We start from the raw sequence: 24,721 nt of genomic DNA, 5'->3' as shown, positions 1-24,721 counted from the left end.
TATCCTGATTACTGGAATCCAACGTTCCTTGCATCGATTAATACGAAATTTTGTACACACTTTTTATTTATATAGTTATTACTCTTATTGGACACAAGTACAAAACAAGATAACACAAAAAAGAGAAAATTAAAACTACGATTAGCAGGAAATGGCAGCCTTACCGCTAAGGCGATCTCTCCCAGACAACCTTTGGTGAGAGAAAATGCTAAGTACAACAATAAAACATTGATTAAAAATTAAAACTAACCGTTGGTGCGGCAATTTGATTAGTTTGTCTTAACTTTTGTCTATCATCATCATACAACCGATGGACGTCCATTACACGACATTCTTTTGTAGGGACTTCCAAACATCACGATCCTGAGCCGCCTGCATCCAGCAAATCCCTGTAACTCGTTTGATGTCGTCAGTCCACCTGGCGGTTGGTCAACCAACACTTTAGACCGCAGGGTCGCCATTCCATCATCTAAAGTAACTTAGATCTCGTCGAACGAGAAAAATTTTCGTTATTAAGAATTTCTAACACTCAAAATTAGCCATACGAATCGGCACCTTAAATTCATAAAACCACAGATCACGCTTAACTGTAACAGTTGCAATTTGCCAGCGCACTTCGAACTAACCGCACTTTGGCAACTTGACTGGCATGTTGATGCTAGTTTCCACTTAATTCGTATCGTGATGCATTCACAATCAACCTTTTTGAAGTTGAAGTCTCTGGAGAGGTCGAGGTTTACCTACAGTAGAATACGAGTCTAATGTAGGTATATGGAGTTATAAAGCAATAGAAATGCCAGCTTAATAATAGGAGTATATTAGTGTCATTCTTTTATTTACACCTACTTGTATGTCTACACTAATATTGTAAAGAGTAAAGATTTGTATTTTTGTATGTACCTAATTAATTTTAAAAATTCTTTCACTAACTGATAACTAGATTATCAGGGAAAATAACAGCTTTATCTTATCTAGCTAAAATATAGCTGTATTTCAGCCCAGTGGATATGACCTCTGCCTCCGACTCCGGAGATGGGTTCGAATCCGGTTCGAAACTCCAACTTTTCATTGTGTGCATTTTAAAAAATTAAATATAACGTGTCTCAGAACGGTGAAGCTCAAAATTGAATTTGCTTGGGTTCCATCTTTGTCTAAGTCTTCCTCTTCCATTATCGTTTATTTAAAAAATTACGACTTTTAGAACACTAACAACAAGAACTAAAAATGGTTTACACGTGTATGTTGAATACATTGAAGGCTCTCATTTATTATCACGGATCTCTCTATAACCTAACGAAGGCCACATAACAGACACATATTCATGCAAAGACTAATAGCCTGTCAAATCTGTATAGAGTAACGAGGACCTTTGCCCTGTGCCGAGATGGATTAATTAAGACAAGGGCATCGCTTCAGTTACGGCGAACATAATATCATGTTTCTATTTTATGGGTTCCCTAACCACGCCCGGGGGCAAGGGAGGATGGTTTTTGATGTCTTCCACAAATTTGTGAAATCTTGCGCGAAATTAAAGCTTAACTTGTTAAAGTTAACTAGGTTCAAGTTGTATAGAATAGGAATATTATTTTTATGATAGCGTTTGACTGCGGTTTCATTTGATGTTAAAGATTGAAGGACTGTGGTAGCCAGATCTTCGTGATTTTATAATAGTTGACTGACTATGCTTTTGCCCTACAGTATGCCACTTTTGAGCTTGGGGTGGTGTTACCAGCTACATAGCTTAGTGGCAACTTTTCGCCATTAAAAACATTGTTATAGGTCTAAGGAACTCTAGCAAAAAGTTGCCATAGCTAAATGGCGGTGTCTAAATAAAAAATATATATATTTTTTCATGGTTATCATCATCATCATCACAGCCGATGGACGTCCACTGACGTATGATTCTTGCATGGACTTCCAAACAAAACCGTTGCCATTCCAGCATCTTGGGACGTCAATGTCCATCGGTTCTTCGAACTTTGTGCCCTGACCACTGCCTTCAGCTTCGCGACTTGCTGAGCAGTGAAACACGGAAATACTATTCACTGTGATATACGAGACAGTCGTTGATTTGGTGTTTTTATGAGATCCCGTAGAGAACAACTATTAGAAAAATTACTTACAAGTCTACCTTTATTATAGACGCTACGTCGACAGAATCAAGACCGGAAGCCGCAGCAAAAAAAGCTGAAAACGTTAAGTGGTACATTTACGAGTATGTGTCTCTGACCGAGATTTACACATTTGTTTCTTTTGCCGTGGAGACCCTTGGCTTATTGAGTCGCCATCTTAAAGAAAATCTTCGAATTATTTCACCGTCACTAGTTGCCTAGGCTGGTCACAGAAGGGCTGGCTCATTTTTTGCGCAAAGGATCAGCCTGACTGTCCAGCGGGGAAATGCAGCCAGTCTTGCCACCATTCCGTGGGCATGATTTTTAGGTATAGTTTTTAGGATAATTATGTTAGTTTAAATTCTCTATTGTATTTTTCTCAATAAAAAAGGCTGTATTAAACACCTTCCCCTTTTAAAATATTGGTTAAAAAATTGCTACGATGCAACGGTATATACAGGTAGTACAGAATTTTGAAGATACACAGTGTATACAACCCTCCCTCATCAGAGGTTATTGTGTATTTAATTTAGTTCCCCTTAACCCCCTCACCCTCAATATCCTTGCCCTTTGAAAGTGTTAAATTGAAATCAAGCCTTTTCTTCAAATTGCCAAAATTCCCAGCAAGCCTTCTTAGGCGAACTTCCTGCGCCCAAGTTTCATTGACATAGAGATTTTCTTATGCTTAGATCGGCTACTGGCTATTAACGGGGCTATAAACCTTAAGTTAAAAACCAACAAGAACTGTAAAGTTTCATTTTTTAAATTAATACTATCAGCAATTCTTAATTTGGTACTAAACTCTAATGTAATTTACGAACATAACACAAAACATGATTTAACAGCGATATTTTGGATTTTGTAGAAGTATTCTGTTTCATTGTTTTTGTTTATCGACTGGCGAGTGATAATTTAAAAAATTAAAGCTCAATTTAGACATTTTTGTCTGTGCATTCTTAGTGTGAATGTCGATGCTACACCATGTGTTTACTTATTTATGCGTAACTATTAGATCTAAACGAAAGTGCTAAATGGCGTCTTGTTCTTTATCTATCTCATTGTCCGCTCTATCCTTATAATTTCAAACATATCTTGGAACTTAATGAACAAAAGGTTGGACCCTCAACTGTGACCTAACAATTCGTCTAATTCAAATTCTAAAGAAAAACTTTTATTGGAAATTCCGTTTCGGTTAAAGTTACTTACCCTTTTAATACTAATTAGAACGGACGTAGACTTTGCACCACCCACTAAGCGATTTAGCATTCCAATGTGATGCCGGGTAGAAATCACCAGACATTTAGGTAAAATAAACTGGTAGATATGTTCGAAATTGGGCCCACCTTACATAACGATACAGAAATTTAAAATGTACCAAAAAAAATAAATTTTACTAGATTACTAGGTTAAAATCTTAACTAAAATAATATTCGCCGACAGGGAAAATAAGCTGATTTCATTATTTTCACACCAATCGTAGTTGTTGTAGTCAGGTGTCTTTGCAAACGCGAGCTGTCAATGTCACTGTCAAATATCATTACTAACATAATTTGATAAGATGTGTTAATTTGATTAGATGTCAAATCCTTATTAAAACTGTCGCCTGTCAGTCGGAGAAAAATAATGCAATAAATTGTATGTTAAAGGGATAGGAATTATTGCCCACAAGTAATTTAACTGATTACTTGATTAGGCGAATATAGATTTCTTTGAAAATTGGTCTTATGAGTTCTCCTTAATTGTCCTAATTTATGGCCAATTTTCAGCACTGTATCATTAGTATAATTTGGGCCCGAGTTTGTATGGCGACTCCTTTGCCAATTTAACATATCTCTGTCAACATCTAGCCTGCATAATCACTTACCATCAGATGAGGCAGCAGTCAAGGGGTAACTTGTGGGTGAATATAAAAATATATGAATAAATATAGCCTCATCAGCGCCAGAAGTGGTCCCCTTTCCAACCCCGAGGCTAATCCCTCTTATAAATAATTCCACGTCCTCGAGATTAAGAGGTTTCCAACACACTTTTATGAGTTACGGCGCTGCGGGGCGGGGAGGGGGACGGTTTAAAGTGATCGCCGGGACCTCTTTAGCGCCTTAGGAATACTACAGACTACGGAGGTTCTTCATTTATATTTAGTTACTAAGTCGCCCGTGAATTCGTTTTCGTGAAATTCAGTTTTTCACAAATCCCGTGAGAGCCATGGATTTTTTGCCAAAATGTGGCTCCATAACCTCCTCTATTTTCCAGTGAAAGTCCCGTTAAGATCGGTTCAGCCGTACCAAAGATTAGCATGGACAGACAAATATACAAAAATTGTAAGAAAGCTTGTTTGTGGTTAGGTATCGTGTAAATAAATAACTTGCACTTGAGAAAATACAGTTATCTTGAAATCACAGACGATATTTCAATTTTATTTATATATATTTTTATTATAATGATGTTGTATTTATAATGATGATTTACCAATGTCATTAAAAGGATAATATTATTTATGAGAATTTGTCGAAAGAACAAAAAGCTTAATATTTCATAGCCAGTACTTCAACCAAGGACATGACTTCAAAACTCATGACTCATTTATTTGTGTCATTAGTCATTAGACTAAGCTGATATTATTGATACTTGATTTTTTTAAATTTACAATGCGTTTTGTGCAGTTAAATTAAAAAAATATATATACTATTCGATTCATGTGATTATAATTTGCATTGATCACTTTAAAAGTTTAACTGTTAAAGCGATCTCCTAAATTTTGTTATGCACTTATTTTACGCACTCCGGTTCCGTTAGATACTCGTAAATAAGATAATTTAATGAAACATACGTGTATGTTAATAACTACTAGGGTTTTAGTGGTGGGCTTCGGTCGTGTATCTGTTTCCTTACCGTATAAGACATTCCCCTACGTTCAACTGCGATACCTCACAAAATCTAATCAGTAGTTTAAGTTACTTAAGCTTTATTGAAGATTTAACGATGATAGCGAGCTCCAAGTTCGCTACCATCGTAAACTAAATCGTCTATAATATATCGTCTATAACAACCCTTTATCAAATCTTATAAGGTCCCATTACACGTTTTCGAGCTTCAAAAAATGTAGTCTGTAGGAGCCTTAAGTTAGTAAGTCATATCCCTGCAGCAAATGCTAAGTAACTCGGGTCCTAAGTGACGCCCTTTTGATGTAATGACTTGATTAATTCCAATGATTACGCTGATTTTAAGAGAGAAATCGGTTTTAACTGTAATATACTGCGACCTTAAATGCTTTTACTTTTTTTTTAAATATTCTTTTAAAAAAAGGTAGCCATGTTTTTTTAAACTCGTTTAATATTCCTTTTTCCAATTCCCTTCATGGAACTTTAACTCTCTTATACTTAAATGTACAGAAAAGTCATCAAATATGGAATGCCATTTTGTTTTTTTGATATACGAGTAGACATAAATGTATTAGGTAAAGATAAAAATGATCATCTGTTCAGTCATATAATATATTTGAGATTAAAAGTAATTTGAGCATTGTTTTAATTATATATATTTAAAAGTATCTATAACATAATTTTGTATATACGTAGATAAATCGAAGTAGATACATTGACGATCAAATACATAGCCTACATAAATGTTTTTTGTCGTAGGATACATTCACCGCCGTCTTAAACTAGGCTGGGGCCCTTGGACACACAAGAATTAGGGCCCCTTTGGAAAGTAAAAAGCGATTTATACTAACATTTTTTCAATAAGTATGACCATTATATAATAAGTCTTTAGTGGTCTTAGAATGCTGCTGGTCTTTTGGTTACGATTTGGGGATTTGTGTTGCAAAATCTTCTATTAGGTATATCCTTAAAGTCTTAAGCTCAAAGTTTTGGAGGATATTGATATTGTCAATCCTTGGAGGCCCTTTGAGAAGGGGGGCCCTGGGCATGGGCCCCGTTTGCCCTTATGGTAAAGACGGTATTGGATACATTCCCAATTAAGGAATCAAAATAAGAACAAAAAACATTATTTCTCGAGATGTTATTGGAAATAAGTAGCTACATAAAATTACTATTTATTTGCTGTTGGAATGACCTGCAATTTTTGTAGCCATAGTTTATTCTTTTTTTCGAATTTATCTTTTTCCTTTCCATTTTTTTTTCTTCAATTTTGAACAACAACCGACTTTTAGGTAACCAAAAAATTTTGTCAGAAATACATAAATGTATAAATTGAATCAATAGCTGTTGCAAATTGAATAAAACTCGAAATCTTATTAGTTTTTTTGTTTCAGGCTTCCCTTCCGCCCGCTCCGAAAAGAGCAGCTCTGAGCGTCCCCCCCTCACCGCGGCGGAGCTCCCCCGAGACGCACTCCTCTACCCCTCTCTACGCGACAACTCTAGAACACTAGGCGACTACCCCGGAACTTCCAACGATAACAGCAACGACGAAGCTACTAACTTTAGCCCTATTAGTAAAAACTTCCAACCATTCTTCGACACTAACGATTTCGACGAAGATTCGATAGACAATACAGACGTAAACGAAGTAACTGGCGTTGACTACGATGAAACGGAAACGAGCATTGAAGACAGCAATTTGCTGGTTACGCCTGATGAAACACCTTCCGTTGAAACCTTCGAAGACTCTAGTGTAACAAAAAATAACGTCCTAAATACTAATAATGATAATATTTTTGAAACGGATGTAATAAGTAAAAGCAATATAAGCCCAGAAGATTACAACGATATACAAAATGTTCCTGAAATTTTAGAACCTATAATTAATGAGAGAAATGAAAACTCTTTAGATGTTAGTGAAACCACTAAAGGTTTGTTGGAGAGCGAAGATTTGAATGCTTCTGACAGTGGATTTATAGTAGCCCCTGGCTCAAATGTCGATGAATTGAATAGGATTTTAATGGCAGAAGAAGCGAGAGTAGACGCAGAAAATAAAAAATTAGCAGGTGAACTTGGATCTGGCGCTGGAAATGCGACTAAAGCGTCTGTGAGTGAAGATGATTTAAGTAAAGCTCAAGTTGCAGAGGACGATACCTTAGAACGTCAAAAGAGAAGCAGTGCGGATTGGGATAAACCTTCGAAGGTAAATATAGTAAAATTATCTTGTAGTTTGGATGATAAATATAGACTAACGTGGATTTAACAGAGCATTCTGTTGTCTAAATAAATGTCTGAATGAGTTTTTGTAACTATGCCTTCCCGTTTAATAAAAACTAAAAGTTTGTTAGCTCGAGCTACTACCATAGGTACTCGTTAGAAATTGAGAAACTATGGAATATGGATCATGGTGATTTTGGACTTTGAATTGACTTTCTTAGGGTCCAGACCCTCAATCGTCAAACTAGCGTAATGTTTTTATATTTGGTTAATAAGGTAACTTACGTCTTCAGCCGACAGAAATAGTACATATTCATGGAGGTCTATATCTAACGATGCCTGACATCAATAAACATAATTACACTTTATGTGAATCAATCTATGGGGTAGATATTGTATCTCTAATTTACTCCCCCTTTACACCTTTAACGGTATCTGTTGTTATCAAATTTGGCACTGTATTAGGCTAGATCCACGTCATGTGTAGTCCTGCATGTATCTTTACAGTATTTATACGCCTAAACGTACTTTTATTGGCGTCGTATAAAAAACGCACATTACAATGTTGTGTGAATCTAGCCTAAGGACTATAATGTTATTGTATAATGCCCATTGTGAAATTACAATTTTTGTCGGTTATTATAATTTTTTACTTTTGCAACTTGGAGTCGGTTTCTTATAAGAATTTTTATTTAAAAAGTTTTTCTTTACGAAGCCGTTTTTAAGTGAGGACGTTTTACTAAAAAGATTTTGTAAAAGTGTAAAGTAATGGTTCTCATTAGCATAAGAATCTTGAAACATTGTTCGTCCAAGAATGCCTCGTTGGTCTAGTGCGTAGTCTATTCGTCATCGGATATCGGATCAAGAGGTCCTAGGTTTTCTTCCTTATTTGGGGTTTTATTAAGAATTTAATAATTCCGGCCGGTATTTGTCATTGAAAATAGGTGTCTTGTTAAATGTGCCTATGTGAAAATTATCCTACTAATATTATAAACGCGAAAGTTTGTATGGACGTTTGATTGTTTGGAAATTCGTTACTCTTTAACGCTACAACTACTGTACCTTTGGAGTTGAACCTTGAACCTTTTGACTGAGGCTCAAATTCGGAATAGAAATAGATTTTACTCTGGATTAACACATAGTCTACTTTTCATCCCGGAAAAATCCGCTAGTCTAACATATTTTATTTCTTATTACTAACAGATGAGTATATATTTTTTACGCGGGATCTCGTTCTATTGCATCGCATCAAGGCGAGTAATACAATCCTCAAGATCCGTGATGATTAAAAAATGGTAGATGAACATGATGATGATGATGATGATGATGATGATGATGATGATGATGATGATGATGATAAATAAATAAATGAAAGACACGACACAATTTTCAACACTCGCAGTGAGTTGGCGATAATGCTTCTGATTATGATGATGTTGATGATAATGTTAATAAATGTCCAGTCGCGTCGCGTCAAGACGGGCGACACGATACTCAACATCCGCGGGGCGGTGCGCGACGCGATCGGCGACGCGGGCGCAGCGCCGGGCATGCGCGCGTCGTCGCGCGTCGACGCGTTTGTCATCCGACCGTCGCCTGTGTTGCGCGACGAGCCACGGGAGCAGATGAGAGAAGCGCGTCGCGACAGAGTGGCCTCCGCTTCTCCGCAGGTAACTTAAGTCAATATTATTTAAACACGACCATCCTCCTATAGGATGAGGATAAGGGATATAGAGTTTAGACCGACCACACTGCCCAAATTCGGATTGGCAAGCACTGGACCAATTAGGAAGTTTTTCTCTGCCTGTAGAGGCAGAGGCAAGAACTCTATATAGTAGATTAGAATCTGACTCAGAAAGGAACTACCCTTACCAATTTGTGTATTGTCCAAATAATATCTTCTGCTTTTGATTTCGCGTCCCACCTAGGACTAGTGCCATCGACATTTCTCGTAAAGAAAACGACATACAATCAAAGACATGTCGATCAATAGCAGCGGAGTTGTCCCAGTCCCATCTCTTTCGCCCCAATGCAAAGAAAAAGAGAGAGCGATAGTTTCGATTCTACCGCTATTTATCTTTTTTCATCTCAAATAGTCGAGTGTTGTGATGCTTTTCAGCTGATTCGAAAACTCCGGGGATGACCTGGAGAATGTCCCCAGGTGCCAATGAGGATACAGTAATTATATGATCGTCGTCGTCGTCGTTATCAACCCATATACGGCTCACTGTTGAGCTCGAGTCTCCTCTCAGAATGAAAGGGGTTAGGCCAATAGTCCACCACGCTGGCCCAATGCGGATTGGCAGACTTCACACACGCAGAGAATTAAGAAATTCTCTGGTATGCAGGTTTCCTCACGATGTTTTCCTTCACCGATTGAGACACGTGATATTTAATTATATGATACACAATCAGTAAGAAAGAGATTCAGCGACACCATTATAGCTTCATGTCCCCGCCGCAAGGTATCGTGTGTATCAGCGGCGAAGAGTTCGTACAGGCCGATTCCCGCCGGGTTACCTTGAAATTTCATACATACTCGTACATGGAATTGTCCCATCTCTATTGTCGAACATCCAACAGCCATTATTGTAATTATGGGTGTATGAGAAACCGGGGTTTGTTTAAAGCGGAATTTTCATTTTCTTTCGTACGGCTTACCTTCGTCAAAATTCTATCCTTCGCCACTGGTGTGTATAGACTCTTACCCCAAGCAATATTTCGCTGAAGGGTTGAAATTAGAAACGCCAATCACTCAACGACTTAATAGTTTGTAGGGGTCTTCAGGCCATTGCTTGACAGGATAACACACCATGATTACTTCTCCTGGCAAACAGTATCGTGCACAAGCATTTTAACTAGAGTAGGCATTTAGTGCAAATTGTACAAAATGGAAAATTCATTTTCTATTACAGGTTAGTTATGAATACTCAAGGTAGGCAGTGGGTGACGATGTCGTGTTTCGACCTGGAGGCCTATTCTGTAAGGATGTTTTGTATAACTAGTGAGTGCGAGTTTCGAATTCACCTCTATCTCTCTCTGTCTAACACGATAGAATAGAAAGAAAAAGGTAGATGTGCATTCAGATTTATACATAACGTCCTTACAGAATAGCCTTTCAGGTTGGAAATTGTAGCATGTATTAATTTGGGTGGATGGGTGCTAAACGCAATGATTGCTCTTAAAAGAAAAAAAAATATTTATGGAAAATATTCTTCTTTCTCGACCGACTTTAAAAAAGGAGGAGGTTCTCAGTTGTGGTAAAACCAACTGTCGTTTGTGTTGCATCATAGTTAGGCTTAATTTTAATATGAATTTTGTAGAATAATAAATAAATAAATTAATTAGTCTGTTTTTTTGTATGTATGTTAGCTGATTACTCGAAGACGCCTGGACCGATTTGTTTATTCTTTTTTTAATTTTAATAAGTATATATATAAAAAAAAATAATTTATATTTCAATATAAACATTTTTTTTAATTTATTCATAGAAGCAAGTCTTTTGTGGAGATTCATGACGTACAAAAACATTTATTTTCCTAGATTAAATTATAATAACTTTGAATAGGCTGAAAAAGATTGACGAACATAATACGTAAATAGTCTTATGATGTAAATAGTCCCTTGTATGTAAATAGTCCTTAGTTTGTACAATATCGGGTAAATGGAAATATTTGTACAGAAGTACACGTGTATTCAAATTTAATATACACACGGTTTAGGTATAACATGAATAGAATTAAGCAACAAAGCGATTTGGTGCGTAAACACAATGTACTAGACCCCTCTTCCCTCTCAACCCCGCGCCGATCCTCAGAGGACAAGAGGAGGCATAATTAAATCTGCATCGTCTGTGCTACAGTTTCTATATAACTTAATCACTGTTTAGTAATCTATACTAATATTGTAAAGATGAAGAGTTTGTTTGTGTTTTTGAAGGTGCTAATCTCAGGATGTACTACTTCAAATAAAAAAATGCGTGCGTACAAAGTACACATGTCAAAAGTGAAACTTCTTTGGCGAACTAATTTATAAATCTTGTTTATATTTATACAAATCTAAAACTTAAGATTTCCGAGACTAAGAGGAAGGGAAAAAGGAAGACAGGTTAGGAATTTAATTGTCATTAAAATATAAAAACTGTTGAAAATTAATGTAAATTATAAATTTAATTTTTTCAATTTATTTCTTTAATATTTACATTGCGCGATTTCTCTCGCTCGCTCAATCTTTCTCACTATAGCTCTCTCCCACCTCTCACTCCATAGCACTGTGCGTGATACGACGTTCACTCTGTCTCACTTTTTCTCTCAATCTTTCTCACTTGCTTGCTCCCTACTCTCACTCCATGGCTAGTTGCTTCATGCTACGTTCGCCCTGTCTTACTCTCTCTCAATCGGTCTCGATCGCTCTCTCTCTCTCTTTTTCGACACTTCCATTGCATACGGGCGTGACGTTACATCTGTAAAAAATTTACCTTCATGCGCCTAAAGAAGTTTCACTTCAAAAAATGTTTTTGTTTAAGATAGTCGATTTATCGAGAGAGGCTTAATCACAAGACTAATACAAGCGGAGCATCAATGAAAAATGTGATAAATTAGGAAACAATATTTCTTACTTTGGAGAGCTTTCGCTGCGTGAAGAAAAACGTGACGTGACGTTAAAGTAACGCAAAACTTATGTATGGCAGAATTATTTCAAAAAATTGGTCTCAAACTTTAAGGTTCACTCACTTTTACCTTTTGGGTAATACGTAATTCTCAAGCGGATGAAGTCGCGGGCATTCACTACTCATTCATTATATTTTTATAAATAACACTATATCCTTACGAAATATTCCAGTGGTGAAAGAAAAAATGTTTTGTCATTCAAACTTAATTTGTAAGAGAATGCTAACTTTTAGCTAAGCGTGAGGATAGGTAATAGTTTTAAAATTAAATTGCAGAAAACTATACAAATCGGGAAATATTGGATTGATAAATACTGTAAGATTACTAAACAGTGCCTACTATATTTAGCAAGGAAAATTACGGTATAATTTGACTGCGTAAGAAAAAGGAGGCACTGAATTAAAATATAATGTTTCGTAACAGCTTTTCGGAAGCGTGCGGCGCGCGGGACGGCAGGGCTACCACTCGTGCTATAAATATGATTTATATTATATTTTTCATATTATATTTTAATTACATCAATCGTCGTTAGATATAATCCGACAAGTCTGATCATTTGAAGAAGATGGATAGCTTATAAAATTCTAGGATGGATGTAGATAGCATAGATGTTAATTATAGAAATGAATAAATTAATTAGAATGATAGAAAAAAATACATAGAAATGAGTTTCTAAAAAATTGCATTGATAGGCTGTGGCCCAAGAGGCTCGCAAGGATAACCTCTTATCCGAAAAAAAATATTTGCCATTCAATAAAACTGATGGTCAATATAGTCCCACGAAATCTTTTGCCTATGGTGTCCAAAACCTTATTTTTAGTGATTCCATTCCATTCCATTCTTATTAAGATTAATAGTTCAATTAATAACGTTATACTAATAAATCGTGATAGCCCAGTGGATATGACCTCTACCTCCGATTCCGGAGGGTGTCGGTTCGAATCCGGTCCGGGGCATGCACCTCCAACTTTTCAGTTGTGTGCATTTTAAGAAATTAAATATCACGTATCTCAATCGGTGAAGGAAAATATCGTGAGGAAACCTGCATACCAGAGAATTATCTTAATTCTCTGCGTGTGTGAAGTCTGCCAATCCGAATTGGGCCAGCGTGGTGGACTATTGGCCTTATCCCTCTCATTCTGAGAGGAGACTCGAGCTCAGCAGTGACCCGAATATGGGTTGATGACGACTAATAAAACTTGTGAAACTGAATTAGTTATTTTATATTTTATTACTACAATTTACAAACCTATAGAGATTTGATAATTTAAAAAATATCAAGACAACTAACAGTGGTATACAAGAAAAATGGTTTTTGTTTCTAAGTTGAGTGGCAACCCTATAGACAGGCGTCTTGTAATTAATTGAGTTTGTTGTATAAAATGTTGAAACCGTGGTTGAAGCGAGTGAAGTGGTTCAGGCGGTTGAGCTGGTTGACGTGGTTGAGGCTCGCAAGGCATTTGAGGCACGGTCTGCACTCTGCGGTGTAATGTTAGACATAATTACATTTTTAAGTAAATATTTCAGTATTTCTCTGAGGCATTTGGATATGCATTGCTATAACATTCTGAATTTATATTCACACATCAATGAACAATACGATTATACCCACCCTACAGACGTTCAGTTTTAATTGCGTAGTTTTAACTGAATATTCGAACTGTACAATTAATTTGTCCGTCAGTCCGTGTCTGTCAGTTTTGACTGCACAATTTTTTCTAGTGATTTTGATTGAACTTGCCTCTTAGTACTTTCCGTACTAGTAAAATAGGCATTCAATGCCAAATACTGATATTTGAATACCTTCATCACAAACACACACAATTTCATTAAACTCGTAATATTGAAGTTGTGCTCCGGTTGTCTGAGTGTTTAATTTAATCTTCAATATACCTTTTGCAATATTTTAATAAACATCTATAGCTTGGAGCAATTATGTAAGCTTTGTTTCATTCAGAATAGTTATGGATTTTATATGAAATAACCGAAGTAAATAAAAAGGCATACGCTAGTATTTTTTCATAGAAATAGAGGTTCTTAATTGTACACGCCTGTTTTATTCCGATTGCAATTCAAGAGTACCTACATTTAATCTATTTTTTCTTCATGTGATCTGACGGTAGACATTCATTTTTGCATATTACCATAAGATTTAAAATATACTGAAGCACACTATGCGGCGTCCAATATAGGCTTTAGGTGTTTAGAACAATACCTACTGTAGATAAATAAAGATATAGGCCCAAGAAATGTCCCTTGTGAAACAACATTTACATTGGATGAATGATTTATTTCTACGAAAACTTTGGTGGTAATGTTAGTTCTCATTATTCAGTTTTACACCGTCTAATTGATTGTGATTGTTATACAGCCGCTGAAGCAGGAGAAGGAGTTGTTGGTGGAGCCACACGCTCGCGCGCGCATCGTGTGTGACCTAGTAAATGTTACTAATCTGCGCTGGTACAAGGATAGTGAGGTACGACTATACAAAGACAGTGTATTTTTATTTGGTGGTAATGTTTCACAATATTGACGACTCAATGAGCTTTTCGAGGCACGGTGACTCTGGCTAATAATGAAAAATTTTTGATGAAAGAAAAGCTTTATATTAAATCGTCCAGCCCTCCAACAATTCGGACCCAGAACCTTACTATCCGTAACTGCATAATCTAATCTATGGACTAACGAGGCAGTAAGAAGTAATATTGATAAGGAACTTTCTCACAGCAAGTAAATCTGCCGTCTTCCCCGGGTGGCGGGGAGGCGACTTGGCGGCAAGGTGACGCGGTGGAGATAGCTCGCGCGTCGCGTGGTCATGCCGCACGGTGGCGCTGCGCTGGTCGCGACCGCACCGGCCGCACTGTCACTGGCGAACCCACTCGACTGCTTATATACGGTAAGGGCCAGTATGTCGAGGACCGTCTGCACGTGGATTGTTGCATGCGTCCGTTGCGGACCCATCGCTCAGTTTTTTGCGGATCGTGATCAAGAGTGAATAGCTACATAGCTCTCCAATAAGCGTCCACTCGGGTTGAGAGGCGCGGCAGGGTGGCCAACTGACCGCGTGCGGATAGCTCACTGAACGGACTGTTAAGGGCTAGTAAAGGAGACGGGAACTTCTGGGCCCAAGTTGTAATAGGTTGAAACATAGCTTAAAAAATCCGTTATTTTTTTCTACTAAATCATTGAAAAAATCAGCTCAATTCACAATCTGGAAGATGAGAAATGTAAAAAATAAGATAAGATCAAAAATAAAATAGGTTATCGATAATTTTAATCGATTTGCAATCTTTTTTTTATAAAAATATAAAAGAGGCTAATGGGAATATAAATATTCTAACAATATTAAAAACTATTTAGTCCAATTTAATTAATGTAAGTACTTTGAATCAAAAGATCTATGTAATAAATAGAAATCTAAAAATCGATTATCATTTACAAAATCGATTCACGAGTTAATTACTGCTCTATTTTTATCTATGTTGACAGTGACATGACACTGACAGTTCCCGAACGACCATTCGTAAAGAGATCACTTGTTTCGTATCGTGTTTACTGCGTATGCGTTTTGAGTGTGCTTTCCATTGTTTTCATATAATATTCTTCGACCACTGCTTTTTTACGGACTTCTGATCTTGCCTAACATAAACGACCCTTGCTATCACACCGGACACGAATTTTGTTTACACGTTTGACTTTGGCTCGTTATTTTGGATTATTGGCCGGCTTATCGATTGGAAATCACCATCATGAATCTTTGTGTGAACTGTGGCATAGCAACTACTAGTTGTAATACCACAGGCCGACGAGCCTTGAATGACGAAATGATTCTCTCAGTGATTCGTCGATGGCGTACACCACAGCCTGTAAGTACTCGCTTATTTATTAGCTAACTGGCATCTATCAATTTAATCTATAGTTTTCCTTACAATGTATACCATCAATGATTGTTAACATTTAAATACTAAAATCAGCTAAGTAACATCATTGCCCTACATTCTACTGCTGCACACAGGCCTCCCCTTTTGGAGACGGATTTACGAGTGTAGACCAATGCAGGTTACAGGTGGGGCCAAGCATAGAGTAAACAGAATTTGTTGATATAAACAATTTTTTCAATATTTCAGGTGAACAACAGTGATTATATTTGCCAAGCTTGCTGGAACTTGGCTCAAACATCAGCTATTGATCAACCAAGACAACTTGGCCACCGTAATGTTTGCCTCCGCTGTGGTCGCTCTCTTGCATCTCGAGTCACTCATCTGCTTCACACAGGCTCATCTCGTGAAATAAGAATTTATAATGCTATAGAAGAGTGGATTATGCCTCGAACTGTAAGTTAAACCAATGTACATTGTTATTTAAATAGCATGCCTCATGGTTTTTGAAATGATAATATTACATGTTTATGACAGCCTCATTGTTTAGGTTAGCCTAAGTGGCTTCAGATCACGAGATCCTGGGCCAGGCTGTGGAATAATACTGTATTTTTCTGTCTTATAAGAGCTTTTCAGTCCACTACCTGAAGCATAGGCTTCGGAGAGCATACTAGGCTGTTGGTCCCTGTTATTATTATCAACATGTAATAGTGATTATTAAGTAAGCAATATTTGTTGTTGTGGGGCCCGCTAAAGAGTTGATACATTTCAACCTTTTTGGATCTTTTGTACTCAAAAAGGAAACAATACAAAATACCTCTCAACATGCATATGGAGTGGTGGGTCAAAGTTCCATATCCCTGTATGGAGGGGTCCCTATGTGGCAGTGTAATGGGCCGTTAATAAACTGATTAAAATGATTTATTAGTTTAACCAACAACCCTATGTGTTTTACCAAAGTTCAGCCTAATTTAAGTATATAATTATATGTAAAATTCTAATGTATGTGTGAATTTCACTAAATTCTTCCTAAACGGCTGGACCAATATGAATGAATTTTTGTATGTGTTTGGGTGCGCCCTGGATGGCTTAGATCAGTTTATATAAATAAGAGTGTAGTATGACTTCTATAATGAAGGTGATGTGTGTTTGTTGTAGATAGAACAAGGAAGCCACATATGTCATAATTGTTGGGTGGCTGCAGACAGAGCTGCTGTCCATATGGTCTCAGGCCCATCAACTTCTTCCCAAGGAAGCTCCCATGAAGAAATACAGATACCTGCACAAGTTCTAACTGAGCCTCCTGCTAGCCAGCCTGAAGAAGATAGAAACAACCAACCAGAACCTACTATCGTATTACCAGGATATATGAGAGCTGTTGAAACAGAACGTTGGTGCTTTATTCAAGGGTGCCAGAGAACAGAGAGGTATAGAGTTCCTCTTTTTACTAGAAAAATGTTGCTCAATCGTTATAAGTATTATGTTCCTGAGAATAATCGTCTATGTGATATTCATTTAGTTATTGAAGGCTGGGATTTTCTAGAAAGTTTAAGATCTAATTGTGTACAGAATTTTACTGCAAAGCACATCCAGGATATGATGTCCCTAAAAGACGTTATTGATTGTGGATTACTTCATTTTGACAGCATTGATACCATGGGAGAACATGTTGTACATACATGGGTTGGGTTAAACAAAACACAGTTCAACCAAATGTTCCATGAAGTGCCTCAGTTATTAGAAATACCAAAAGCTTCCCTAGCTTTAGCAGCATATCTAATGAAACTTAGAACTGGGGATAGTGATGAACGGTTATCAATTTTATTAAAAGTTTCCCGGAGAACACTGGAAAACTGGATACATAAAGTGAGAGACCTACTCACGGAATATTTTGTTCCTAGATTTCTAGGCTTAAATCATATAAATAGACAACAGATAATAGACAGAAATCTCACAATACCAAAAGCATTGTTTGGTAACTTTGAGGGCATTGACAGGCCTATTGTCATTTTTGATGGGACATACTCTTATATTGAAAAAAGTTCAAATTATCTCTATCAAAAAAAAACTTATAGCCTTCATAAATATAGAAATCTGGTAAAACCGTTTTTAATTGTATCTACTGATGGACATATAATAGATGTTCTGGGCCCCTATCCTGCAACTACTTCCGACTCGGATATAATGAAAAGAGAATTTTCAAATGAAACTCTGTTAAAGGAATATTTTATTCAAGGCGATGCCTTTATATTGGACAGGGGCTTCCGTGATTCGTTACCCCTGTTGCATCAACATGGATATAGAACTTATGTGCCTGCATCTTTAGAGGAGGGTGAAACACAACTTTCAACCATTGAAGCAAATAAGTCGAGAGCAGTCACCATATGCCGTTGGGTTGTAGAAGTAGTCAACGGTAGATTTAAACGAGATTTCAAGTTATTTCGCCAAAATTATTTTAATGTGGCTAGTAAAAATTTTATTAAAGATTTTAAGGTGGCTGCTGCTTTATTAAACAGTTTTCACCCTCCTATAGTCGATCGTGTAGATGCTGGGGAAATATTAGATCAGATAAATTTGAATATGAATATTGAAAATGCCTTAGCAGAAGTAATTATAAATGAGAACTATAATAGGCGTAGGTCGAATTTCGAAACCATTACTGTGCATAACGATAATTTAAATGATTTTCCCCAGCTAACCCACAGTGAATTAATTCTCATATCATTAGGTATTTATCAAATTAAGCAGGCACGTTCATATTATGGAGAGCATGTAAGGGGTAACGATGGTTATTCAATAGAAGTGTGCAGGGAGGTCAGCAGTAGCCTACTTCAAGAGCTGTCAGCTTCAAATAGGTCATGGCTACTTCGGGGACGCATACAGTCTAGACATATAAGTCGAAAAACTTATTTTGTTTATATTTTAGTTGACAGCTCTCTTAGAGGTAGAGAAGCAATATTGAATTATTATTGCAATTGCATTGTAGGCAAAAGGACTGTAGGCTGCTGCGCACATGTTATGTCAATAATATGGTACCTTAGTTGGGCTAGGTACCAAGAAAATATAGTACCCCCTGCACAATTCTTAGATGATATATTAATTATAATTGAAGACGAATAAAAATCAACTAAATAAAGTGTTTTATTTTATCACTCTTTACCCTTGATCCTTACTAACCTTACCCTCATTATTATCAACCCATATTCGGCTCACTGCTGAGTTCGAGTTCCTCTCAGAATGAGAGGGGTTAGGCCAATAGTCCACCACGCTGGCCCAATGCGGATTGGCAGACTTCACACACGCAGAGAATTAAGAAAATTCTCTGGAATACAGGTTTCCTCACGATGTTTCTCCGTCACCGTTTGAGACCTTACCCTACTCACCATGATCTCATCGGTCATTTGAATTCTATCTTATCATTCATACCATTTGAAAAGTAAATTAACAATGATCTTAGTTTAATAATAAAATCTCACACTTGAAAAATTAGCTATTCGTTATGTAATATCAGCTGTTATCTTAAATAACCTCACTTTTACTAAATCTCATATATCTCTAATTCCAGATTGACAAATTCTATAATATTTTCAGTGAAACTTTAATAATATCTAAGCTATCCATTGACACTAATTTCATTCTTTTACATTCGTGGCCCAAATTGTATGAAAGAGTTTCAATCTCCTTTTATCATCCATCGCGGACTTAGGACTTAGGTCGTCCGCAATATACTGAACCAGGCCTAAGTGTTGTGGGAATTCCGGGAAATAATATACACATCATTATACCCACAACTCTGGCAAGCCGCAAATGCACAGTAATAGTTTTCATGACCATACACAGCTCAAACATTATGTATATCATTTTCATGGTGAGTCGGACTAAATTCACTGAGATTAATGTAGTTTTCTTGTCCCCAGAGCCAGTCCGCTCTGTGTACCTGGCGGTGGACGGCAGACGACTGGACGCAGGCAACACCTGGGTGCCCGTCAGAGACAAAACTGTGCTGGAAGTGCGGTGCGTTGCTGAAGGTGAGTTCTAGTGTTTATTGCTTATTTTACGTTGCAGTTGGCTAAGATGGTGATGATGAATTGGAACAGACTTGCCTAGAAACTGCTTACTGACTCTACCATTGAAGATGTGTAATCATTCAAATTCAACTCGGAAAGTATCTTAACCGTATCGCTTTGTCGTCAACTAGGCGTTGATTCGGCTACGGCTAGGCGATGCTGAGGTTAAGGCTTGTCGTCTAGCAGGTTGACGGCGAAGCTTTGCGCGAGAGAGGAGTGATGCATTGTCACTAAACATCAGTTGAGATCGCAGTCAAGGACTAATTTTTCATAGAATAAACAAAAGACGTAAGCTCGCGGAAAGCAAGCCATAAGCTTGTCCTGAGACAAGGCGATTACGTTACTATTCCAGTTAGTGTGCGTTTCAATAAGAAGTTTCATACAAAATTACAACTCGAATTGATACGGTGCCGATCTCTTTTCCAGTTGATATGTGTGCCATACATTTACCCCACTCTGATTGCTTATCGAACGCCTGTCAGTGTCCACGTATCCGCTGCACACAGAAAATGACATTTCCAAAACGAAGCTGCACCGCGAGCTCGTTTCAAATATCTCGTAGCAATTTCCTTTACGAATGGCTTAAAATTCCTTACCCATTCATACCTTTGCCACCGGTTGACCGATATTTCGCTTAATTTGTTTCCGATAGTACACCGAGTGAATGGTGCGGATTTAGCGCGAATGGCTCGTGGCTTCGATGGCTTTCAGAATACCTTCTAGTTTATAAATTGCTTTTGGGTTCCAGACTAGCTATGACTGTAGGGAACGATGATTGCAAAGTTTCAATACCGAGAGCGGGAATATTCTAGGGATTTCGAGTACGTTCTTACTAAATCTTTAGATCTTAAGATGTCCTAGTCATATTTTTTTGTTGGAAAAATAATTTTCGGGACTAATTTCTGATATTCCAAATGTTATTCCAATTTAGTAGACGCCCGCGTGAAATTCAGCTTTCCCTCAAATCCCTTGGAAACCATGGCTTTTTGAGCAGTAAAAATTAGCCCACGTTTTAATCGAGGATATAATCCATCTCCATTTCAAATCATTCAGCCAAATCTTTTCATTTCACTTGCTTTGCGTGAAAAAATAAACATACAACATAATTAAATGCAAAACTTTCGCGTTAATAATAATAGTGTATTGTAAGCTCTCCCTAAATGTAATCTTTTTTGTATATCTTTCTGTTTTTTTTTATGGAAAGCTTTTATTTTATTCGTAGGTGGCGTCCCTCCACCGGAGTTGTCCTGGCGTCTTTTAGCACTGGAGCCCGCACTCGATCACAGACCCTACCTGCGGATTCATCAGACTAATTATACTATAGGTGAGAGAAGCACAAAACTAAATGTTAAAACATACACGCAAATTTCTTTCTTTTGGAAGTGAGTTAAAAATGTAATTTATTAGTAAAAGTCTCGTGCGTCTAGATTCTGATTATTGGTTTTTCTGAGAATTGCACCTGAGTTGTCGAATTACGTGTTTTTCTGAGGTTACGTTGTTCGGAGACCGTGCTGCTGGCAACTTGAAGCTAAGGCGGAGGATTTTTTACGAAGAATTGTTAATGAAGACGATAACAATTTAGTTGGTGGAGATATACCTACAAGATATATAAAGCTGGGGTCATGTTGCCGACAAACTGTCGCCAGGGTTTTGCTGCCATAGTGTTGTTGCCAAATGCTAGTTTGTTGGTGATGATTTGATGCCGAGGATATCAGGACTTGCTGCAGGCAACCTATCATCCGATTCCCTTCTATCGGGGAATTCTTAGCAATTGTAGACAACTACTTGTTGCCTGGGACTTGTCTTGCAGCTGAGGATTTGCCCCTGGGGATGCTTTGAAGGCACCGTTGTCAGTCCATATTCCTTGCAGATGAAGTGTAGTGGTGGCGAGCGATTTAGACAGCAGTGCGTGAGCTACACAACGGCGTGGGTTTGCCGGTACTATGTGTTGCTGTGCATTGTCTACTGGGGACACCTTGAAGGAGTCGTATTCAGCTCCTATTCCTTGCAGATGGAGTGTGGTGGTCGCGTGCAGTAGTAACAGCAGCACGGGAGCTACACAACGGCACGCTACAATGCGCGGCGCGGCAGAGGCGCCCCGATGCACCCCCTCGCCCCGCTCCACCCGCCGCGCTGACCGCCAAGCTGGAGATCCACGTGACGTACCCACCGTCGTTCGTGATCTCGCGCTGGCCTGGCTTCGGTGTGGCACTCACAGCGGGTGGCGCAGCTGCCTTACGCTGCGATGTCGACGCTAACCCGCCCGCGCGTGCTGCTTGGATGCGTGACTCTGATACACCCTCCAGGTTAGTTCATCATCATTATCAGCCTCAGACCAATTATAATAGGACCTGCCTCGCGAGACGTTAGCCCTCTATCAAAAGTATATGTTCAAGATCTAATGCGTCTATAGAATCGATGTTTCATTGTGTTAATATTTTAACTATTTACCGAACACTATTTTCCTCTTAAATCTCGGCTTAGAATGAATATGACATATGTCGAGACACTAAAATAGTTTTGTTAATGAAACATTCCGTTTTTATTTCTGTAATACAAACAACTGTTTATTTCAATTAACACGTACCTAAGCACTTTGATAATTTTAATCTCTGTTTTTGTAGTAAAGAATTCATGTTTTGCAGGTTTTAGAAGAAAAGGAAGAAGCTCATCAATTTGCCTCTTTATAAATTTTAGAATAATTAATTTATTTTTATTTTTATGTGAAGTTAAAAGTTATTGTCTCCAAAAATCTTTGCCATTAAGATATCAATCGTATCCTTATGAAATGCTTTCAACGAATTATTATTAACAAAAGTTATCATCGCTAATAACAATAATTTAGCAAGTAATTAACTCCCCAAAAACAAAATAATATCGCAATAAAAGTTGTTTCAGCCGTCTCGCGCCTCTAGCGGAGTTTTAAAAGTATAAACTTTCGTCGCTTTCGTCTTATTTCTTATGAAAATTCGTAATTAACAAATTAAGTTTAATTAGGTGGGGAAGCTAAGGCGCCTACATTACCTTCCCGCTGCGGATATTGCAACTTGGGGAATACGGGAATTGCTATGTTGAATATTATGTATGGGAGTTAGTTTCATAAATGTAGTGCCCTGTATGATTTATAATGATTTTTAGTCTATGTTCTATTAAGATGAAAATAATTTAATTTTATACATAGACGTAATAAATAGTCAGACACCGTCTCCTGAACTAAAAAGTTTAGTCTCGTATGTACGCACAAGCCGACCACAGATTAATTCACACCAAATTCGGTACACTTAGATACTCAGCGTCATTATGTTGCTTTAGTTATTTCACAGCGAGTAACCGTCTATTTATTACGTATATGCCTTTATAATTACGTTTAAATAGTGACAACAATAGACACGTAATCGTGTATTTGAAATAGCGCACATAGTGAGAATTTAAATTCAAAATGTATTTATTTCAAATAGGCTCGTCCCCATTCGCACGAGCGCTTTTTTAATGGACGTTAAAAAATGCATTCTCAAGTACCTATATGTTCACACGTCAGCGTTTTAAAAACGCGACATTGTTTATCAAGCTGTGTTGCATTTTTATTTTTCATTTAACTTCATACTATATTAATTTTTTATTTAAAGGCTTTTTTAACTCCCGTTAAAAAACGCTCGTGCAAATGGGGGCTTAGTTTACAATCACTTAAGAAAACTATAATTTGTAAAGACTCGCCGGTTAGGAAGAACAGCCAGCAATAAACTTAATAGTTGCTCATAAATAATATTTTTTTTTACAATGGTTATTATCATGACTAGCGGATGCCCGGGACTTCGTCCGCGTGGTATCCTTTTCTATCTTTTTTCCTATAGCCTTTAGCTGTCGCAAAATCTGTTCATAGCGGACGTCTTCTTATTATTTAACTACCTCCCTGCCTTTCATCTTTATACGTAAAGCGGTTTCCAATATTTCGTGAACTTTCGCGTTTATATAAATAGGTAGATCACAGGCCAGATATGGACTACGCATGATACTTCGATAACAATTGGAGAAGGAGCTAGATCGAAAAGTTCCTGGGCGTACTCTTCGATACAATTTTTTAAGAAAACCGACAGATAGGCAAGCTTACGGCGATACACCAACGATGGCTATTTTGCCGTTGGTAGCACTTCGTTACTGATGAGCCTTCTAGCTTCTATTGTCCATTGTTCAGCTCGCCAACGCCGTTGGAGACGGGCGAGGAGGATGGTGCGGCGCTGGGCTCGGCCACGCTGCGCTGGGTGCGGCTGAGGGAGTCGCACGGCGGCTGGTATAGATGTCGAGCGCGCTGGATGGACATCGAGTACTCCTCCATTGGTTACTACCTCAATGTGCTGGGTGAGTCGATACTAACTTAACGTAGTGCTTGCTTGGTTGCAAGTTCATTGATGACACTCTCATGATATGCGGGTGACGGGGGGAGAGGACTGCGCGGGTATGAAGTCGTGCTTGCGGGGCTACCCCCCTCCCATCGCGCGGACCATCGGTAGTGTAACGAATTTGCCAAACTATACCTTAACGTACTGGGTGAGTGGGTACTACTTTAGCGTACACGGTAGTTTCACTACATTTCACTCAAGATATGAATATATAATAAAATTGCTAAGTTTCTTGTTAGATTCTCTCTCGTCATCATCATCATTACACTAGCTATCTTACACCAGGATAAATAACAGACAATCGAACTATTCCGGTTTTTAACGTGATTCAGACTTGGATTCCAACTATGTGGTTGTCAAGAGAACATTCAACCTAAAAACCTCACCGATGGCAATCAATGCTCAGGTCTAAGTCTCACAGGCGATGCCTTCAGTGAGTCATTACACCTTTTCCTTCATTAATAGGAGCTCCTAGCTCTGATAGAGCTTCTGCGTTTGT

General features: G+C 37.8%; 2 protein-coding genes across 2 annotated transcripts in view; both read left to right on the top strand.

Moving 5' to 3' along the window:
- LOC112054495 (uncharacterized) overlaps positions 1-24,721 on the top strand; it is a 105,176-nt gene that overhangs the window by 55,501 nt on the left and 24,954 nt on the right. The window contains exons 3-10 of the mRNA XM_052886817.1: positions 6,388-7,196; positions 8,674-8,880; positions 14,252-14,356; positions 14,608-14,776; positions 19,676-19,786; positions 21,048-21,149; positions 21,837-22,131; positions 24,018-24,181. Coding sequence (XP_052742777.1) covers positions 6,388-7,196; positions 8,674-8,880; positions 14,252-14,356; positions 14,608-14,776; positions 19,676-19,786; positions 21,048-21,149; positions 21,837-22,131; positions 24,018-24,181 — 1,962 coding nt within the window. The remainder of the gene's footprint in view (positions 1-6,387; positions 7,197-8,673; positions 8,881-14,251; positions 14,357-14,607; positions 14,777-19,675; positions 19,787-21,047; positions 21,150-21,836; positions 22,132-24,017; positions 24,182-24,721) is intronic.
- On the top strand, positions 15,001-19,578 carry LOC112055836 (uncharacterized). The gene is made up of 3 exons (XM_052886818.1): positions 15,001-15,746; positions 16,008-16,214; positions 16,917-19,578. The coding sequence occupies exons 1-3, from the start codon at positions 15,630-15,632 to the stop codon at positions 18,876-18,878; spliced, it is 2,286 nt and encodes a 761-aa protein (XP_052742778.1). The 5' UTR covers positions 15,001-15,629; the 3' UTR covers positions 18,879-19,578.

The sequence above is a fragment of the Bicyclus anynana genome, chromosome 18, assembly GCF_947172395.1.
Source record: "Bicyclus anynana chromosome 18, ilBicAnyn1.1, whole genome shotgun sequence".
Classification (NCBI taxonomy): domain Eukaryota; kingdom Metazoa; phylum Arthropoda; class Insecta; order Lepidoptera; family Nymphalidae; genus Bicyclus; species Bicyclus anynana.
Note: the sequence above shows the minus strand (reverse complement) of the source record. Positions and strands in the feature narration are given on the sequence as shown.